The 19,314-nt window shown below is 46.3% G+C and overlaps 1 protein-coding gene across 2 annotated transcripts in view; it reads right to left on the reverse strand.

Annotated features, from left to right (window-relative positions):
• LOC102372073 (Golgi apparatus membrane protein TVP23 homolog B) overlaps nucleotides 1-19,314 on the reverse strand; it is a 157,354-nt gene that overhangs the window by 52,314 nt on the left and 85,726 nt on the right. Inside the window, exon 8 of one of the 2 annotated variants that reach the window (XM_025211657.1) lies at nucleotides 546-587. The exons of the other annotated variant lie outside the window; for it this stretch is intronic. Within the exon in view, the coding sequence (XP_025067442.1) occupies nucleotides 568-587 (20 nt within the window). The 3' untranslated portion in view covers nucleotides 546-567. Of the gene's footprint in view, nucleotides 1-545; nucleotides 588-19,314 lie in introns of those variants that run through there. 2 annotated transcript variants of the gene reach the window in all.

Below are 19,314 nucleotides of genomic sequence, written 5' to 3' on the forward strand. Positions count from 1 at the left end.
TTTGGTATGTAGCCAAATTAGGCCCAAGAACTGCTGTAACAACTTTGTACAGTTAATCTGCTCAGGAGAAAGAAATAATCTCCTAACTCTGCTCCCAGGAAACATAGTACAACTTGAGATGGAGCTCTCTTGGGGCCATTGCTCTTCCTTGACAAACAAGAACACAGAGCAAGGAGAACGGCAAAATGGCAAACCATACATGTGTACGCAATCAAATATATGTCAGGAAGAGGTAAGTGCTCTTTGCATTTCATCCATATCAGTGGTGAGACATCTCTTTCTCAGGCTGAAGGATTCTAGTCAGTTTATTCATATGGACCGTCACACTTCCTTACTCAAAGAGCTTTTTCAAGTGGTTTTAGTTACAACAAATTCTTGCATGTGTTTTCATTTTCCCATACATCTCTTTCCAGTCCCCTCCCTTTTTTCCCCCATACATTTCTATGTGGTTCATTGCTTCAATCAAAGAACTAATCTCTACAAGAAGGAGAAAGTTATTTTAAGTGCCTAGGAAATAAAACCTCTAGAGTAGCTGCGGTTGCTGTGTTGTGCTGATTTTGTGTCTCTTCAGGAATCCATTAAATGCCCTGCACGAAGAAGGAGAAGGTTAATTAAGGTAACCTCTTGAGGACCTTATTTTTCATCTCTTTAGCAGCCACCTGGCCCAAATAGAGAATACGGAAACAGCAGCACTTTAGGGAATACATCTGTAAAGTAGTGAGCAATAAATAGACATATATGTCTACCAGCAATGGAAGAAGAATGTACAAAAATGAACCCTCAAAGACTCTCAACTATATTGTTTTAACAGCTGGTCTAAAACTAATCTTTCCTTTGTATTCCAAATGTGGGAGTGTGGTTTTGATGTGTGATTGAAATGTATAGGCTGGTGGGCCAAGGGTCAGACTCAAGTTTAACTACTATTTCATCCCCAAATATACACTGTTTCAGGTCATTGTTGGCCAGGTGAACATTTTGTTCCAACAAGACATTCTCTCTAAATCTGGGTCAGAGCTTAGCTATGGGTGCTAGTACAGGTTACCTGTAAAATATTATCTGTGGAATATTATGCCATCAAAAAGTTGGAATGATTTCAGAGCAGTCGCAGGTTAAAGCTTTAGTGCCATCTCAGACCTATACAACTGTGGCTGGAAAGCCTGGCGAGTAGGGGCATGGATAGGAGCCAGGACTCTATCCCAATCTCCAAGGCAGGAAGAGAAGTGGGGAGGATGGCATGTAGCTTAACATGCTGTGACTTCCCTCCAGGGGCAGTGCTGTGGCTTCCTCAACGTCACAACTAGAAGGAGCCAGCCAGAGCCATAGGTGGGAGGGGGAAAATCTTGGGAAACAAAACTGCTTGAAATGAGCAGGCAGCAGGGAGAAGTAAAGAGAAAGGAGTGGGGAAAAAAGAATAAAAATAAAGGACCAAAATCTTTCATGGTTTCACTTAACTGGGATTGAGTTAGGGGATAGTTAGGTTATCACTTGCACCAGGGCAGGGCTGAGACCCAGCAGGCTTGTTGCATGTATTTCCTACTCCTTCAGGGGAGGAGCAGGTCTTAGTTTGAGGCCAGCACCAACCCACTGGGCAGTAAAGCTCAGGAGGGTTGAAAGTTTGCCCGTGGAGCAAAGGAATGGGAAGGCCTTGGAATGGTGCATCCCAAGATGCTGGAAGAATTAAATGGAGCATTTTATCTCCCTGGAGCAGACTAATAATACCCTGGAATGACCTGGGTAAAACGGATAATCCTCACTTGAATTGATATAACTTTAAAATGTTTACAGGGTATGTAGCACCTTTAATGGATGAGTGCTCCCATTTTAAGTGCCTTTATGATGGTTTAAAAGTAACCTGTACCACCACTTTAAGGATAAAATTGTCTGTGAGTGGGATTAAGGGAGTTGAGGTTTTTCTCACTACTCAAAAAGACAACACTGATAAATTGACTGTAGTTCTTCTCATCCAGTGCTATTTTGTCCCTAGCTGGGTAACTTAGTGCCAATAGCCACAAAAACATTGATGGGTTTAACATAAAATAATATAGGAACTGCATGTCATGAGATGGATGCAGAATATTCTTGGATATAAATTATGAAGTACTTTCTCCCTAACAAAAGCTTGGCCCAAACCCACAACTTGCAATTTTGGGAGTGTCTTTCCAGGTTTTTAGATCAACCCCATCTCTATTCAAAGCTATGATTATTGGAGATAAATTCAATAAAATACTTAAGCACTTAATCCTGTTCCCATTGCAGTCAATAGCAAAACTAACTTGGAGTTCAAGGGTTATTGATTGTAGCCATGTTGGTCTAAGGACATAGGCAGACAAGGTTCTTTGGGTAAATGTGATATCTTTTATTAGACCAACTAAATACAGTAGTATTTATGTTCTTTACAAGCTTTCAGGCACAAACACCCTTCTTCAGGCACAGGGAGAGTCTGCTGTTGAATTGTGTGCTCTCAAGGGTAGAATAGAAGCCAACATGCAAAATGTAGGTCTGTGAAAATGCAAATGTATAGCAGTGAGGATCAAAGGGATGGGAGACAAGTGAGAGAGGCAGGTGGGAGGGAAAGGGGGAATGTTGAACTGGTGATAGATGGTAAAATGCAGACGGGTTACCTGGGGTTATCAGATGTTGGGCAGGTTATAATGTGCCATAAATCCAATATGTATATTTAGTCCATGATTTTTTGTAGCCAGTAGAGTTATGAAGTGAAGTTCGTAGGCTCATCTATGAAAGGGGTTTTGTAAATTCCCTTTGAGGATTAGAACTGGGAGATTGGAGTTCAATGCATCAAAGTCAAGCCCTTAAAGATGCCTAACTTTTAAGTAAGTGAGTAATATCTCTCAATATGCATCATTTAATCCTGAGGTGAACTTTAAGAACATTCCTTACTCATCAAAACACTGCAACACATACAGAGCCACAAGGATGTGCAAAATGCTTTGCTGAATCAGGGCTTTACACACCCAGATACAGATCATCCCAATGTTTCCCTGGTGATGCTGCCCTCCATAGTGAAGTCACACAAATCTCATGAAAAATTGGATGGCTACATGGAATTTATCAAGGAAAATAGTATTATGTAGAATTTTTCAGCTTTGCTCTTAGCAGTGACCAAACTTGCCAACAAGAGACAGGGAAGGTATTTTTCACTGAAGATGTTTTTTCCTTCCAGCACTAGATTTTCTTTTTACTGAAAGTTTAAACAGTTAAAACATTTGTATAATGGCAGAATGCAGTCTGCAGAGACTTCATTAAACTACTACAGACATTAAAGGCCCAGAGCTGGCTTGTGTGGCTGGTGAGTAGATTGAAGGAACTTGGGACATCCTCATGGCTCTTCAGAATATCATAAAGGAGGGAGACTGGCCTAGAGGGTAAGTCCTCAGTTGAGAGCCAATCTCAGCATTGACACAGATTTGTTGTATAAGCTTGGGGAACAGTCCATGCCTCAGTGCTCCCTAACTGTAAAGATGAGCTGATACTTCTCTCAGAGACAGGTATTCATAGATTTCATAGACATTAGGGCTGGAAGGGACCTCGGAAGATCATCGAGTCCAGCCCCCTGCCTGAGGCGCAGGAAGTCAGCTGGGGTCATAGGATCCCAGCAAGATAAGTATCCAGTTTTCTCTTGAAGGTGTTCAATGTAGGTGCTTGAACCACCTCCGATGGCAGGCTATTCCAGACCTTGGCGGCTTGGACAGTAAAGAAATTCTTCTTTATGTCCAGCCTGAAACGGTCTTGCAGGAGTTTATAACTGTTCGACCTTGTCATCGCTCGGGGCGCTCTGGTGAACAAATGCTCCCCCAGATCCTGGTGAACACCCCTGATAAACTTATAGGTGGCCACCAGATCCCCCCTGAGCCTGTGCTTTTCCAGGCTAAAGAGCCCCATAGCTCTCAGCCTCTCCTCATAAGGTCTGTTTTCCTGACCTCTGATCATGTGCGTGGCTCTTCTCTGCACTCTCTCAAGCTTCTCCACATCCTTTTTGAATTGTGGGACCCAAAACTGGACACAGTACTCCAGCTGCAGCCTCATCAAGGCCAAGTACAAGGGGAGAATGACATCCCAGGATTTGCTTTAGAAGCATCTATGGATGCAAGCCAGCGTTTTGGTCACTTTACTAGCTGCAGCATCGCATTGAAAGCTCATATTCATTTTCTGGTCAATGATGACCCTCAAGTCTCTTTCTTCCATAGTGCTAGCCAGCGTAGCACTGCCGAGCCTATAAGGATGCTGCAGGTTTTTCCTCCCAAGGTGGAGAACCTTGCATTTTTCAGTGTTAAACTGGTAGTAAGACTCAGGTCACTAATAAATTCTAGACAATTTCAGAAGGAAGCAGCACTGAAGGGAAAGTACAGAGAAAGTTTCTACCTGTGGAAATATAACACTTCTTTGGCTTTTGCTCTAAATCCCTGTGCTGCTGCATGCTTATGACAAAACAATCCTGACTCAAAACAGGAATCATATGGGAGGAAGACAGAAAACAAAAGAATGCAATGTCCAAGGGAAAGCAATGCAAGTCACATTTGTACCCTTCACCTGGCCTCCTGACTGACCACATCCTGCCTTTCAGAGGCAGCGGGAAAAGCCCAGGTTTAAATCAGCAAAGCTGCCTTTTCTACCTGCCAGGAGGCTGCCTGTGCCTGCATGCTTGTGCTCTGATGGTTTATTTTTTGGCCTTTAGGTGGCAGCAACTTGAATATATATAGATCAAACTAAATAAATAAATAAATAAGGCCTATGCCTTTGCCAATTAAAGAACCCAAAACAACATGTACACCACGGCTGCATCTAGACATGCAGAAGTGTGTCTGCACATCGCTGCAGCGCACACCCCTACACGTGTGCTTGGCTGCAGGACAAATTGTCCTGTCGCCGGCAGACTGCACTTGCTCAGCTGCTCCTGGTTTTTCAGCTAGGGCCTGAAGCAGCAGGTGTACAAGTCGGGCAGCCCGGAGGCCTGGCCAACAGCCAGAGCATTGCTCTGGACAGCCTGGCCTGAGTGTGTGCCAGCACACGCTTGTTGTGCATGTGTTGCACTGTTTTTTGTTCCAGTTTTTTCTGTTGGTTTTTTGGGGGGGGGGTTTGTTACTGGGAAATCCCAGTAGGAAATTTTGGTCCTGTGCTTTCACTGCATGTGGTTTGTGTAGTTACCATATTTCCAGTTTCAAAAAGGAAGACACCTATGTGGGGCGAGGGGGAGGAAAGGGAAGGGGGAGAAGGAGGTTTATGACTGTAGTGGGTGCAGTGATATGCCTGTGCCTTATCCCTGCCCCTCACTCCCAATCCACAGCCCCTGCTACCCTGAATGATTGCAGGATGGAGGATCAGCTCCAAATCACACTCTGTAAACTTTCTGGTTCAGGGGAAGCCCAAAACCATGATCCTGGGTTCCTCCTGCACCAGCTGGGTGCCTGCTGTCTGGGGCTCAGGTTGATGCTCAGCTGGCTGCTGGCCCCAGCTCCAGGGCCACACCTGGATCTTGAACTGGCCCCAGGGCCTGGGGCTGACAATCAGTTGATTGTCAGCCTTGGCTCCAGACCTGCTACACATTCAGTTTAAGACACTACACAAGCCAGCCATAAACATGTTCTATGTTATATTTAGAATGATTTTATGGCTACTTTTCCATTTTAGTTTCCTTAAATTAGGTGCACTTTTGCCATTTATACTATGATTAATATCTTGTGTTAATTAATCCTCAACACAGAATAGCAGGGTGATTCAGAAAAGAGGTGCATAAAAATGAAAATGCAGGGCGGGGGCTATTTTTCAGAGAGCAAGTAGTCTGAATATCAAGTTTCTTTAAGGCAGGGGTGTCAAACATACAACCCATAGGCCAGATCTGGCCCAAGGAACTGTTTTATCTATACCACTGGTAGTCCAGTGGCCTACTGGAAGTTGTGGGGCATGGATTGCCGCAGAATGTGGGGTCCCTGGACCCCAATGAACATGGATATCAGCTTGGGGCTGCTGCCTAAACACAGCTGCCTGTGGCCACACACCTCTGCTACTGCCCAGACACTGCCCTGCACCACATGCCCCCTCCTCTATGCTGCTGCACCCTTCCCAGATCCATGCTGCTGCCCAGCCAAAGTCCTGTGGTCATGCATGGCCCCAGCTCCATGCCACCACACAGCCTAAGGTCCATGCCACTGCCTGCCCTGGCTCTGCACTGCTGCCCCAGGCTGCCACCTGAACTCAGCCTTGTGTCACTGCCTGACCACAGACCTGCACTGCCACATGGCCCAGACCCACTACAGTCACTGCTGGCCCTACAGATCCAGCCTGGGAGGAGCCCCTGTAATCTGGATCTGGCCCAGAGTCTGGAATGAGCTAGACACTCTTGCTTTAAGGGGTTTCAAGCTGGGCTTCCAAAACCATGAGTCACTTTTGGAAATCTTGAGCAGAGACTCTCTCTTTCTCTCTCTCAAAGATGCAAATATATTTAAGAGGCGTGTTCAAGTCACAAAATTTGTATCCAAGACCCCAAAGTCTGGGCCCTGCATCTGGACCATTTGTTTCAGGGCAGCCTCTCTTCTGGAAAAGTCAGCTGCAGTGAGGCTACAACAGCTGAGGATTCGTCTCAAAATGTAAAATACATGTCTTTAGAAATGGCTCCTGCAAAATTAATTAAACAAAGCTTCTGTCTCCTGCTACAAAAGAAAATAAAAACCATCACAAACACCTTGAGGTTTTCCCTCAAAAAAAAAAAAAAGCACACTTTCTTTCTAGGGACTTTTTCATCCTCTTTTCAGCCCTGAACTTCCATTACCCTTTATAAATGTAACAGTAAATGGAGTCTCTGAGCAGAACAGAATTAAACAAATCCCTTCTCGAATGTGCTGTGTTCAAAGAAACATCAGGGTGCAGTAAGCCGACTGGCTCACACAGAGACCTCCCTATTCTGCAGCAAAACCGTTTTTTGCCACATCTGAGTTACGGTACAGAGCCAGAAATCTGGAAGAATTTAACACCCAGTGGATTCAGACACAGGGAACAGTGTTCAAAATAAACACTGGACCCCTCACTCATCAGGCAGGAATGGAAAGCCAGCACTGCTCTGAGCTCAGCAACTTCTGCTGAGGGGGATCTGAGCTATATTGCAGTTGTGCTTGAGCTAGTGTAAAGCTAATGGAGGGTCCTGCCTGTTCTGGGGTTGCTCAACATTATTCATATTTTTGAGAGTTCAACTACTTCCTCCTGAATCTTTTTTTTTCTATGTGTGCATGCCTCCCATGGTAGCTGACTCCAGTTCATCCTGCCTTCTGGTTTGGTATGTTGTTCCTCGTGGTACATTAGCTAGCCTCTGCAGCAGCTCTTGTTCGCCAGAGTCCACTAAGCAGTAGCACTTATTTTCATTGGCATGGGCTGGTACAAACAAGTGCCTTGTGAACTTTCAGGGCACCGTGCTGAGTAAAGAGAGGAACCATTTGCCTGTGCACTAAGTGACCTTTAGACTACATCAGTAACACTGGAAAATGTTTTGTTATTACAGCTACTCCTTGCTTAACATCGTAGTTATATTCTTGAAAAATGTGACTTTAAGCAAAATGACGTTAAGCGAATCCAATTATGTCACAGTAGTTACCTACTAGCAGGTGGCGGCCAAACAATGTTATAACTGAACACTGCGCGACTTTAAATGAGTATGTTCTCTAATAGATCAGTGACGTAATAACAAAACGACATTAACCAGGACGACATTAAGTGAGGAGTACCTGCATTAACAAACAGGCCAGGAACAACCTTTTCATTACACTTTCTATATTTCATAGACTTCATAGATCTAATAGACATTAGAGTTGGAAGGGACCTCGAAGATCATCAAGTCCAGCCCCCTGCCCAAAGGGCAGGAAGTCAGCTAGGGTCAAAGGATCCCAGTAAGATAAGCATCCAAATGTTTCCTGAATGAGTCCGGAGTAGGTGCCTGCACCACTTCTGGAGGGAGTCCATTCCAGGTTTTAGGGGCTCAGACAGTATTCATAGATTTCATAGACGTTAGGGCTGGAAGGGACCTTGGAAGATCATCGAGTCCAGCCCCCTGCCCAAGGCGCAGGAAGTCAGCTGGGGCCAAAGGATCCCAGCAAGATAAGCATCCAAATTTCTCTTCAAGGCGTTCAATGTAGGTGCTTGAACCACCTCCAATGGCAAACTATTCCAGACCTTGGGGGCTCAGACAGTAAAGAAATTCTTCCTTATGTCCAGCTTGAAACAGTCTTGCAGAAGTTTATAACCATTCAAACCTGTCATCCCTTGGGGTGGTCTGGTGAACAGATGTTCCCCCAGATCTTGGTGAACACCCCTTGTAAACTTATAGGTGGCCATCAGATCACCCCTGAGCCTGAGCTTTTCCAGGCTAAAGAGTCCCATAGCTCTCAGCCTGTCATTGTAAGGTCTGTTTTCCTGACCTCTGATCATGCGCGTGGCTCTTCTCTGGACTCTCTCAAGCTTCTCCACATCCTTTTTGAATTGTGGAGTCCAAAACTGGACGCAGTACTCCAGCTGCAGCCTCACCAAGGCCGAGTACAGTGGGAGAATGATGTCTTGGGATTTGCTTTAGAAGCATCTATGGATGCAAGCCAGCATTTTGCTCACTTTACTAGCTGCGGCATCACATTGAAGGCTCATGTTCATTTTGTGGTCAATCATGACTCCCAAGTTTCTTCCGTAGTACTAGCCAGCGTAGCACTGCTGAGCCTATAAGCATGCTGCAGGCTTTTCCTCCCAAGGTGGAGAACCTTGCATTTTTCGGTGTTTAAACACCATCAGGTTCTCATCCGCCCATCAAGGTCAGCCTGGATCACCCTCCGGTCCTCAGGTGTGGATGCTTTATTCCAGAGTTTGGTGTCGTCGGCGAACTTGGCCAGTCTGCTTCTGACACCAATGTCCACATCATTAATGAAGATGTTGAACAATATAGGTCCAAGGACAGTGCCTTGAGGGACCCCACTGGTCACAGGGCACCATGACAATTAACTTCCTTCAAGCACCACCCTCTGGGTCTGACCATAGAGCCAATTCCCCAGCCAGTGGATTATGGTGGTCCCGAGGCCGCAGTAAAGAAATGTTTTCTTATGTCCAGGCTAAAATGGTCTTGGAGGAGTTTATGACTGTTGGTCCTTGTTTTTCCTCGGGGCGCTCTGGTGAACAGATGTTCTCCCAGATCCTGATGCACACTCCTGATGTACTTATAGACTGCCACCTGGTCCCCCCTGAGCCTGCACTTTTCCAGGCTGAAGAGTCCCATGGCTCTCAGTCTCTCTTCATAAGGCCTATTCTCTTGCCCTCTGATCATGTGTGTAGTTCTCCTCTGGACTCTCTCAAGCTTCTCAGCATCCTTCTTGAATTACAGAGCCTAGAATTGGATGCAGTACTCCAGCTGTGGCCTCACCAAGGCCGAGTACAGTGGGAGGATGACATCCTGAGATTTACTTGAGAAGCATCTGTAGATGCAAGCCAGGGTTTTGTTTGCTTTACCAGCTGCGACATCGCATTGGTGGCTCATGTTCATCTTGTGGTCAGTCATGACCCCCAAGTCTCTTTCAGCAGTGGTGCTAGCAAGCATAGCACTACCTAGCCTATAAATATGCTGCGAGGGTTTTTTTCCCTGAGGTGGAGTACCTTATATTTAGCAGTATTTAATGTCATCAGGTTTGTGTCTGCCCATTTACTAAACTTATCCAAGTCAGCCTGGATCACTAGCCTGTCCTATGGTGTGGACACTATGCCCCGAAGTTTAGTGGCATCGGCGAACTTAGCCAGTGTGTTTCTGACACCAATGTCCACATCGTTGATAAAGATGTTGAAGAGAACCAGTCCAAGGACAGAGCCTTGAGGGACGCCACTGGTCATGGAGCGCCATAATGATTTGTTGCCATCAACCACTACTCTCTGGGTCCAACCTCGGAGCCAATTTCCCAGCCATTGGACTGTGGTGTAGCCAAGGCCACAGTTGGCCAATTTTTCCGTGAGGAGGTCATGGGATACCAGATCAAAAGCTTTTTTAAAGTCCAGGTATATGACATCAATCTCTTCTCCCTTGTCCAGGTGATACGTCACTTGGTCATAGAAGGAGATGAGATTGGTCAGGCAAGACCTACCTACGACAAACCCGTGCTAGCTATCCCTCAGGATGTTGCCCTCAGCCAGCTTGTCCAGAAGGGTCTCCTTGATAATTTTCTCAAGAATCTTAACAGGGATTGAGGTCAGGCTGATTGGTATATATCTCCTATATGATTTTAATTATGCTGCTGTTGTGCTGTTTTTTCTGACACTGAGGAGTTCCTTACTTTGTGCAGTGTAGTAGGATTACGCAAATAGTCAGATACTATGCAGCGCAAGTAAACTGACACAATGGGGCTCTGATAATAATAAGAAAGTACATATAGCTGAGCGAGCACGCATGCACAAGCATGTTTTTATCGCCCTCTGTGAAGGAGTCTCCTCTCAATCACACTGATGCCAACTGTTTGAGTCAAGAGCTCCCTGAGAGGACACAGACACTCTAGACCAGGGGTAGGCAAAGTCTGGCCCACGGGCCGAATTGGGCCTGTGGCAGACTTCATTTCCCAGGAGCTCCTGCCTGCACCGCTCCAGCCGGTCTCCAGAGCCAAGCCGCAATCTGCTGCCCACACGGCCCTGCGATGAGCGCAGGTTCAGTGGGCTGGGGCACGCAGGCAGTGGATCACAGCTCTGCCCTGGCTCCAGCCCATGTTGTCACCGCCACAAGATCCTGGCCCCAGAGCAGCTCCCTGCCCAGCCGCGCGCCCTGCCAGAGCCACTCGGGCTGGCCAACGTGGAGATCCTGGGAGTGCGGGGCCATCAGGGACCTGCCACTCCTGGGGTCTCCATGGAGACCAGTCACAGCAGCGCAAGCAGGGGCTGTTGGGAAATCGAGTCTGGTCGCCAGCCGGATCTGCTGTTTTACCCACCCCTGCTCTAGACCTTCTGCTGCTGTAGATCAGCATTGCTCTAGGGACTACAACTCAGGATTGGGCCCATTTGAGTTTTACATCAAGCTTTGATTCAAACAAACCCCCAAATTCGGCCAAAATGATGAGCTTGCTTCTGGTTTCATAGTTAAATCAGGGGAAATAGAAATGGATCATGAATAAAACCCCTTTGGTCAGATCAGTAAGATCACAGCATTTTATTTTACAGTTCCAGTTTAGACGTGCCCCACATGAGAATAACAGTTCTCTTCCAGTTTTGCTATTAGATAATGAAGTTTTGTAATAGCAGCTGGGTTTGTGAAGTTTTGGATGCTCAAGGCCAAAACTGCATGTGAATGGCTTTCAATGCAGTGTATGAAACCCCTAGCCATTTCTGAAAATCCCAGTAGGCCCATTTGTGCACTTTTTGGTGCATAAAGACCTTTCCCCAGTCCCTGAGTCCTGATTACATGCAGAAGACTACTAACTCACTTTAATAGAAGCCCTAATGGGATAACTAAGAGTTATGAAGATGATGTAAACAATTTTCTTATTTGATCCAGTTCAAAAAAATCCTGACTTCAGTCTCAACTCAAAAACTTGACGAACTATCCACTCCAGCAGAAGGTTCCATCTCATTGCAGGTCTATACACCACATGTTTCAGAAGCTATAGAAAGAAGAGCATTGTAACCCGGCAGATAGAAGAATCCTGAAAGAGAATGACACTGTCATATCTAATTGAACTTAAGTCCTTCACCCACGGATACAGGACATTCCTGCAAACGACAGTCACGGAATAATGTCATTTCTCTGGCATCTATACCATTTGCTGAAAAAATGTGAATTCAAAGGCTAGAAAAGATGCTGCTCATCTCACAAGGGACAGATGCAATCTGGACATTCGTTTATGCTATTCCAGATGCAGGCTCGTAGCACTGGTCAAAACAGGTAGTTGAAACTGATTTTTCGATTAAATGGGTTTGATGAGAAAATGAAACTGCATGCACATTTTCTTAGACTGAAGCTAAAAATTAGGGAAATGGAAGTTTGCTGAAAAGCCAACACCTTACAATATTTTTTGCAGCACACCTAGGAAATGTTTCATTTTCTAAACACCCTCACATTTAGACCAACCCCCGCCCCCCCCAAATCTTTCACTGCAGCAGAAAAACAATATGTACATCCCAACCAGGTCTAAGCTAATGTTCCAGTCAAAACCATCATCAATACAAGACAAGATTGATGCACTCGGGTAAAGGAAAAGATTACTCCTCCCAATAGCTGTCCTTCCCAGAAACAATATCCTTTGAGGAGGTCTGAGTTGATAGACCAACCAACTCAATCTCTGGAGATGCAAGCTGAGGATGTGAGCTCAGCAACAGGGAATGCGTCTGAGGTAGCCCTCAGTGTAGAGTGGGCAGAAACATGTCAGAGGTGGAAGGCATAGGATTTGACCAGGTCTATACACCACATTCTGCACTTCTGCGCACCTCTAACTGCAGTAAGATCCCTATTTGGCAAATCAGAGCAGCCACCAGACGCCTCTAGCCTGCACTGAGGATGGGGGCGGAGGGGAATCAAGGAGCCTTTACCAGTTTCTCTAGAGCAGAGGTTCTCCACCCTTTGCATCTTATGTCCCACCAACCATTTTGTTAAAAAACCCTGGGCCCACCATGATAAAAATAAAATCCCACAAAATTGCACTGTTCGGGGTATCTGCTGATTCATTTATTTGAAGTGCAAACAACTGATTTTTTCAATCAGGCAATGAGTTGAAGTCCCACCTACATGACCTTTGACATGAACGACTGGTGCCTCCCGAGACTGGGGGGGCACCATGGCGGCAAGTGGGGACTGCCCGCAGCAGCCGGCAGTGGTGTCGGCAATGGGGGGGAGGGGAGGGGAGGGGGCGGAGGTGGCGAGCGGGGACTGCCTGTAGATGCCAGCAGTGGCCAATCTCAGGGGGGCATGTGCCCACCTCCCCCCTTTCCTACACGTTGCCTATGACTTTTGAGTCCTACTGTTTGAGAAACACTGCTCTAGCGTGTCCTGGTTTGGGATGCAGCAGAAGACCTGACTCAACAGTTCTTCTAGATAAGCCATAAAATGGACTACTGCTGCCTTTTAGCTGAACCAGTAAAAACTATGCTAAACTTGCCTCAGCTGGGAATTGCTTCTTGCACAGTTTGCTAGCTATGGCGCTGGGGCCTCTGTAACAGGCAGAGAGCCAGATTGCTGAAGGCCTCGAGTGTGAGAAGGAAGCTAAAGTCAGGGGGCTGGCAAGGAGGGCCTACTGTTTATTCACAAGGTCACGATTCTAACATCTGTTTTCTATGCTCCCGTTGGCAGGACTCCAAGGTCATAATATATACATTTATCTGTCTCCATACAATACAAGTTATTGGTCTTCTTTAGCACTCAGAGCACCAGGAATTGGCAGTGAGACTTAGGAGATATGCTGTCTTGTGTGTCCTGCCAGCAGTGCACACCCTATCTCTAGGGAGACAGATCAGATCAGTCTGTAAGCAGACGAGCCATTGTTTCTGCCCGTAAAATAAGGCTGTAAAGTTTGGCCAAGCTAAGTAAAAGCTAATGGCTTTGCTTGCTTTTAAGAGCATCCTTTCTAAGGCAGTACTTCCGCAGCCAACAGTCGCTGAGTCTGAGGGTTGCAGACAGTATTATTATAACCCCTACCACCTGGGTGGCAACAGAAACATCTGTAGCCTGATGTACACGTACAGTACTAAACGAACTAAGAAAAATAAGTGGTCAAAAGGGAACCCGTCCCACCCACCTCAAGATGTCTGGAACGTGACTGAGCCTCTGCAAGCTGTTTGGATTTGAGACAGCCTTTCTTTTCATGAAGCAAAAGAGCTGGATTAGCCTTCTTCAGTCAGCTGGTCACATGGTTGTAAAAACTCATAGTTATTCCCATGCAAAAGTGAAATGCAATAGCCCCAAAACAGCTCTCTTTTGCAGTGGGTGGAGAAGGGGTCCAGCAAAACAGGACCACCCAAATCTGGTGTCCCTGCGTGCACCGAGGAGCAGCATGGATGCAGGAGCATGCACTGGGATCCATGCCTAGCTTATCAGTGTTTAGCTCTATGCAGCTCCTGGGATGACCTGCACAAGGTTGGAAAAAGACACTCTACATAGCTTCACCTCCTTCCCCATGCCATGAAGAGCAGATACAAGGGCTGCAGAAGCTGTTCAAGTCTTTTAGCTTGAAGCATTTTTTGCAGTGGTGTAAAGGCCACCATCAAAGCTAACACAGTAGGAATGGAACTGGGGTCCTCACGAGCTGAAATTGTGATCTGCTACAGCTTAAGTTAAGCAGCAAAGACTTTCCGGCTGGGGCTGTAACAGGCTCATATCCCCTGCGGTCTGGGCATCAAGAGGGATCAGTGACACACATGCACTAGGGGGTGACTGTAACTCAGCATTGTATAAATAATGCCTTCTTCCCCATGACAGATCCTGGTGTTGCTGACACTTGAGTTAACTGTTGCTCAGCGTGGGTGTGCATGCACAGGCTCAGAGAATCCACACGCACTGCTGCAATGTTCATTCACTAAAGAAAACATCCACAGCTGGAGTTGGTTTAAAACATGTCTGGAAATAAATGGTAAAGGAAAATGATTGGGAATGGAAAACTAAGTAGAACTGTTCTGAGCAGCAGCCCCCATAAGCCTAGTGGCTAAGGATCATGCCTCAAGCCATAAGTGGTCTCCTCACTGGGACTCCTCCTTCCCATTCAGTTGTGCCCTTCCATCCTGTTCCTAGTGACCACAAGGCGCTCTGAGCCTCTCTATAAAATGCATTCACATATTTTAGAGGAACTACTACATTCTTTTTTCCCAGCTTTTCTTTCTTTAATTCTTTGTTTTCCTTGCTTTGTGTTTTGTTTACCAACTCCTCTTGGTGTTTTTATTTCTTCTGATTCTACAGACAGAAACTGGACTTGCTTTCCCTTTTTTAAAACCGCCAGAAAATCTAGGCTGGGATTTTCCAAGGTGCCTAAGAGAGTGTCTACACGGCATAAAACAGTGCTTTGCAGAAGTACCTGAGCTAGCTCCAAGCAATGGGGCCCAGGCATGGGAAGCAATGGAGACCGTTACAGCAGAGCCCTGCCCAGTCTAATAAGCTCTGCTAAGAATCAGTGTCAAGCGCTGCGTTGGCTTGGCTACACAGCTACTCATTCACAGCACTTTCAGCACTGTGCTCTGCAGACTCACTAACAAAATGAGGTGCATACATCCCTTTGAAAGTCAATGAAAGTGGGATGCTTCCCTTTCCATCCCCACCCTTGCAATGAGCCATGTTGTCTGCTCTAAAGGTTTGAGATCTTCTGTTCACCAAACAGGTAACTGCAATCTAAGCTTCTTTCTCCCTGCCCCAACCAGACATCTTGATTCTGGCCTTCATGGACCGTCTCCTTCTGCACTTGGGTTCACCAGTCACCACCAGCTTATTTCTTCTGTGTTAAGCCTACCAGTAAGGTCATTAGTGTCAGTTATGGAAGCAGTTTCTAGAGTGCAGGCACCTACACACCAGGGAGGTCAAATTCAGCCTGCTATAACTGATGCCATTCTAAGTGGCATCTCGTGCCTCACTCCACTACAGTGACTAAGACACATAGACAGAGGTTGGTGAATCTGTGGCAGCCTTGGCTAACAGACAGGCTCAGACAATTGAAGTTCATGCCTCTGGACCAGTGATTCTCAACCAGGGTGCATCAATACTCTTTGAGGGGTGATGTGATTCCATCCCCCATGAGAGGAGACAAGTGCTGGCTCCTCCAGATGCTAGGCACCCTGTATCTGCCCCGCAACACTCCCCATGGCCCCTCCTACCAGCATCAGGAGCATGGGAGCAGCTGAGGAATGAGGTGAACTGAGAACCACAGCCCCTGGTGCTGACCATCCCTGTGTCCTGAGCAGTCTGCCATGCACAAAGCTGCACTTTTTCAGCCCATCTCCTTCCTCCTCTCCTCCTGAAACTAGTGGGAGGGACTGCAAGGAACAGTGGCTCTGGGAGCTGGCATTCAAGTCCTCAGAGGACCAAATGCAGCACCGGGACTATGTTCATCACCTCAGAGACAGACTGGGGTCAGGAAGGAGGCAAACTGTGAAAGGAGTGGGGCATACAAGGAGCCCACTTGTGCCACCCTCAGCTGGCATCAGCCTCTGCATTAGTGACCACTGTCATACTCCTTTGCCTCCTGCAGGAGCAACTGTCTCCTTTAGGAGTCTAATGAACCACTCCCAAGGTCCTCAATCTGCCCTGCCAACAGCCCCTGACAAGCACTGTGTGCCACCCACTGCCATGCTCTCAGGGATGCCCTACCCACCCTGCCACTCCATGAGATCCTGTTGGGGTACCACAGGGCATGCACAAGTAAGCACTGCAAGAAATGAACTAGTCTTTGATTGGGGTGCCACTAATTCCCAAAACTTATTGAGACGTGCCTGGAGTCTTAAAAGGTTAATAACCAGTGATTTGGCCCCACATTCAGTCCTCACAGATGGGCCAGTAACTCTGCAAATCACAACCACTCCATCTATGGCTTAGAGCAGACTCGCACCAACCAGTGAATGGACAGCAAGATCTTTGGGCCCTTTCTGGGATTAATTTAATTCAGTAAGCCATTACTCTGCACCCAAGTCTCTTTGAACTGCTCATTTGCACCAGCAACTCTAGGATGTCCTAGCACAAATAAGTTCAACTGGAGGATCTAAAATAGTATTAGACAGCTGGAGCATGAAACACTGCACTCTGGATATCTATGGTACTTCAAAGAACCCTTTTATCATTGCATCTGACTCTACTATGCTATACATTTCAGTTCTGTGACCATACTTTATCTTCACACCACACACAGGAAGAGATATAATATGATGTCCATTTTACAGTTGTAAACTGAAAGAGGGAGACTTAATACCTTGTCCAAGGCCCACAGGAAATCTGTAGCAGGGCAGGGAATTGAAACCAGGTCTCAAGGCACAGACCAACAAGCTAACCCCTGGCCCAGCTGCACACCATTATCCTGGCATCTCAAATAGCCTCTTCTCACAGTATACTATTGAAAGATTTTGGAAGTAAACATTGAAGAATACTCTGAAACTGTACAAAGGACAGTAAAAAGTGCAGCTCTAAAGACAATGCCTACCTATTAACCTCCAAACAGTGACAATATTGCTAGGAACTTTATCCAAGAAACACATTCAGCAGGCTTATGAGATTCATTTCTGCTGAAAACTGCAGCAGAAAAAATAAAATACCACCTTCCCTGACTAACATGGGAAGTTTTATTTTTGCATCCAGTTGCACATGAGACTGTACAAACAATGAGGGACAGTCCTTGCTCTAAAGAGACTGCTACTTAACCACGTGGCAGACAGAACCCTGTACAGACGTAACATTTGGAGTACTCCAGATACCTTTGAAGAGCTCCAAACAACAGTCATAGCCAGAGCACCACTTCAAAAATGCCTGAAACGCTTAAAGAAAATGATCCACAGAAAATGAGAAACATCTATGAAGCACTTCCTTCTGGAGCACTTTGAGAGCACTTCATTACGCTCCAGTGGAGCGTGACAGGGGGTTTCTTGGTCCTTCAGCTTTCCTCCTGGGGTGGGGATGGGAGAGGGCTGAAGGTGGAGAGCCAATGCACACTCTCCAGCAGGCCCCACAGAAGGTAAACAAAGAACATGCAGGAATCCCTGCACGTCTCCCTGCTTCCAGTCTCCTGGTTCTACCGGGGGAGTGTGGGGTGTCCCAGTCCTAAGGGAGAAGGGGTGGGTGGTCGGCCATTCTCGGCAATCTCCAGAGCCCAATACCCATGCAAGGAATCATTCTGTCCAACTCCAGGATGGGAGAGAATAATTCCTTGCATGGCTCTCAGACTACAGAACCAGGAGTCCAAAGGCCAAGTGCACAGGAGAGCACTCAGCTGTCCACCTCACTCAGCACCCCCGCCCCACTACATGGGATCAGGGGTGGGGGAGAGAGAAATGGAGCCACATGACCAAGCAGCCCTCTGTCATGCCCCCTGTCTGGAAAGCATGTTGCTGAATGCTACTGCACTGATTTTGAACCATTCCTGTCAGGGGGCTCATCATCTGTCCATGATCTGAAGCATTCCATATTCCACTTCAGTTTGGAGTACTTTAAAGGTGTATCTGTCCATGGCTAGAGAGAATATCATTATCTCCAGCTTACAAATAGCTACTTGGCAGTCCAGTGGCATGTATTCAGTGGTCTCATTCCTGCACCCTGGGTTCAAGTCCTGGTTACAGTGGTGCGTTTTGTACCCTGCTCTCCCTTTCCCAGATAAACTTCAACAAGGACAAGTGCAAAGTCCTGCACTTGGGGCACAATAATTGCATGTACAAATACAGATGGGAATGATTGGCTACATTACAATACTGCAGAGAAGAACCTTGCATTACACTGGACCATAAACTGAATATGACCCAATAGTGTGAACGTGGTGCAAAAAAGTCAACAACAAACTGGGTTGTATTAGCAGGTCTCTTGAAAATCAAAGGAAGTGATTTTTCCATACTCTGGCACTGCCCTGGAGCGCTGTGTCCAGTTCTAGGCGCCACACTTCAAGAAGAATGTGGACAGATTAGAAAGAGCCCCACAAAAAGTAACAAAAATTATTAGAGGCCTGAGAAGCATTACTTATGAGGAAAGGATCAAAGTATGGTTATTTAGTCTGGAGAAGAGAAGATGGAGGAGGATTTGATAAAGTAGAATTATAAAAAGGAGATGGTCTTTTCTCTATGCCTGTAGGGGACAGGACTAGGAGCAATGGCCTCAAATTTCAGAAGAGCAAATTTAGGTTGGAGATTACTAAGAACTTTCCGACTATAAGGGTGGTCAAGCACTGGCACAGGCTACCTAGAGAAGGTTGGGAATCCCCATCCCCGGAAATTTTCAAAAGCAACTTAGACAGACAGTGGGTTGGGATGGTTTAGTCAGGGATGATCCTGCCTTGAGCAGGGGCCTGGATTAGAGGTCCCTTTCAGCCCAATTTTTCCATGATCTCTGACCCAGAGAGATTAACTAACTTGCCTAATGTCACACAGGAAGTCTGTGGCAGAGTGAAGAATCAACTGAGCTCTCCTGCAGCCTCATCCACTCTGTATTATCTATGTTAAAACATAACACTGTTAACAGTGAAAGCTCTAGTAGGATGCATTGCTGCTACCAATGCAAAATCATTAAAGCAAGTAATTGCTAATAATATCAGACAGATATCTACAGGGGTTAGAAAAGATCAAGAGAAACATAAAACTCATTAGCCCAATTATTATCTAAATCCATTCATCCAAACACCATGTAAATTGCATTACTATGTT

The sequence above is a fragment of the Alligator sinensis genome, unplaced genomic scaffold (genome assembly GCF_000455745.1).
Source record: "Alligator sinensis unplaced genomic scaffold, ASM45574v1 scaffold584_1, whole genome shotgun sequence".
NCBI lineage: Eukaryota > Metazoa > Chordata > Crocodylia > Alligatoridae > Alligator > Alligator sinensis.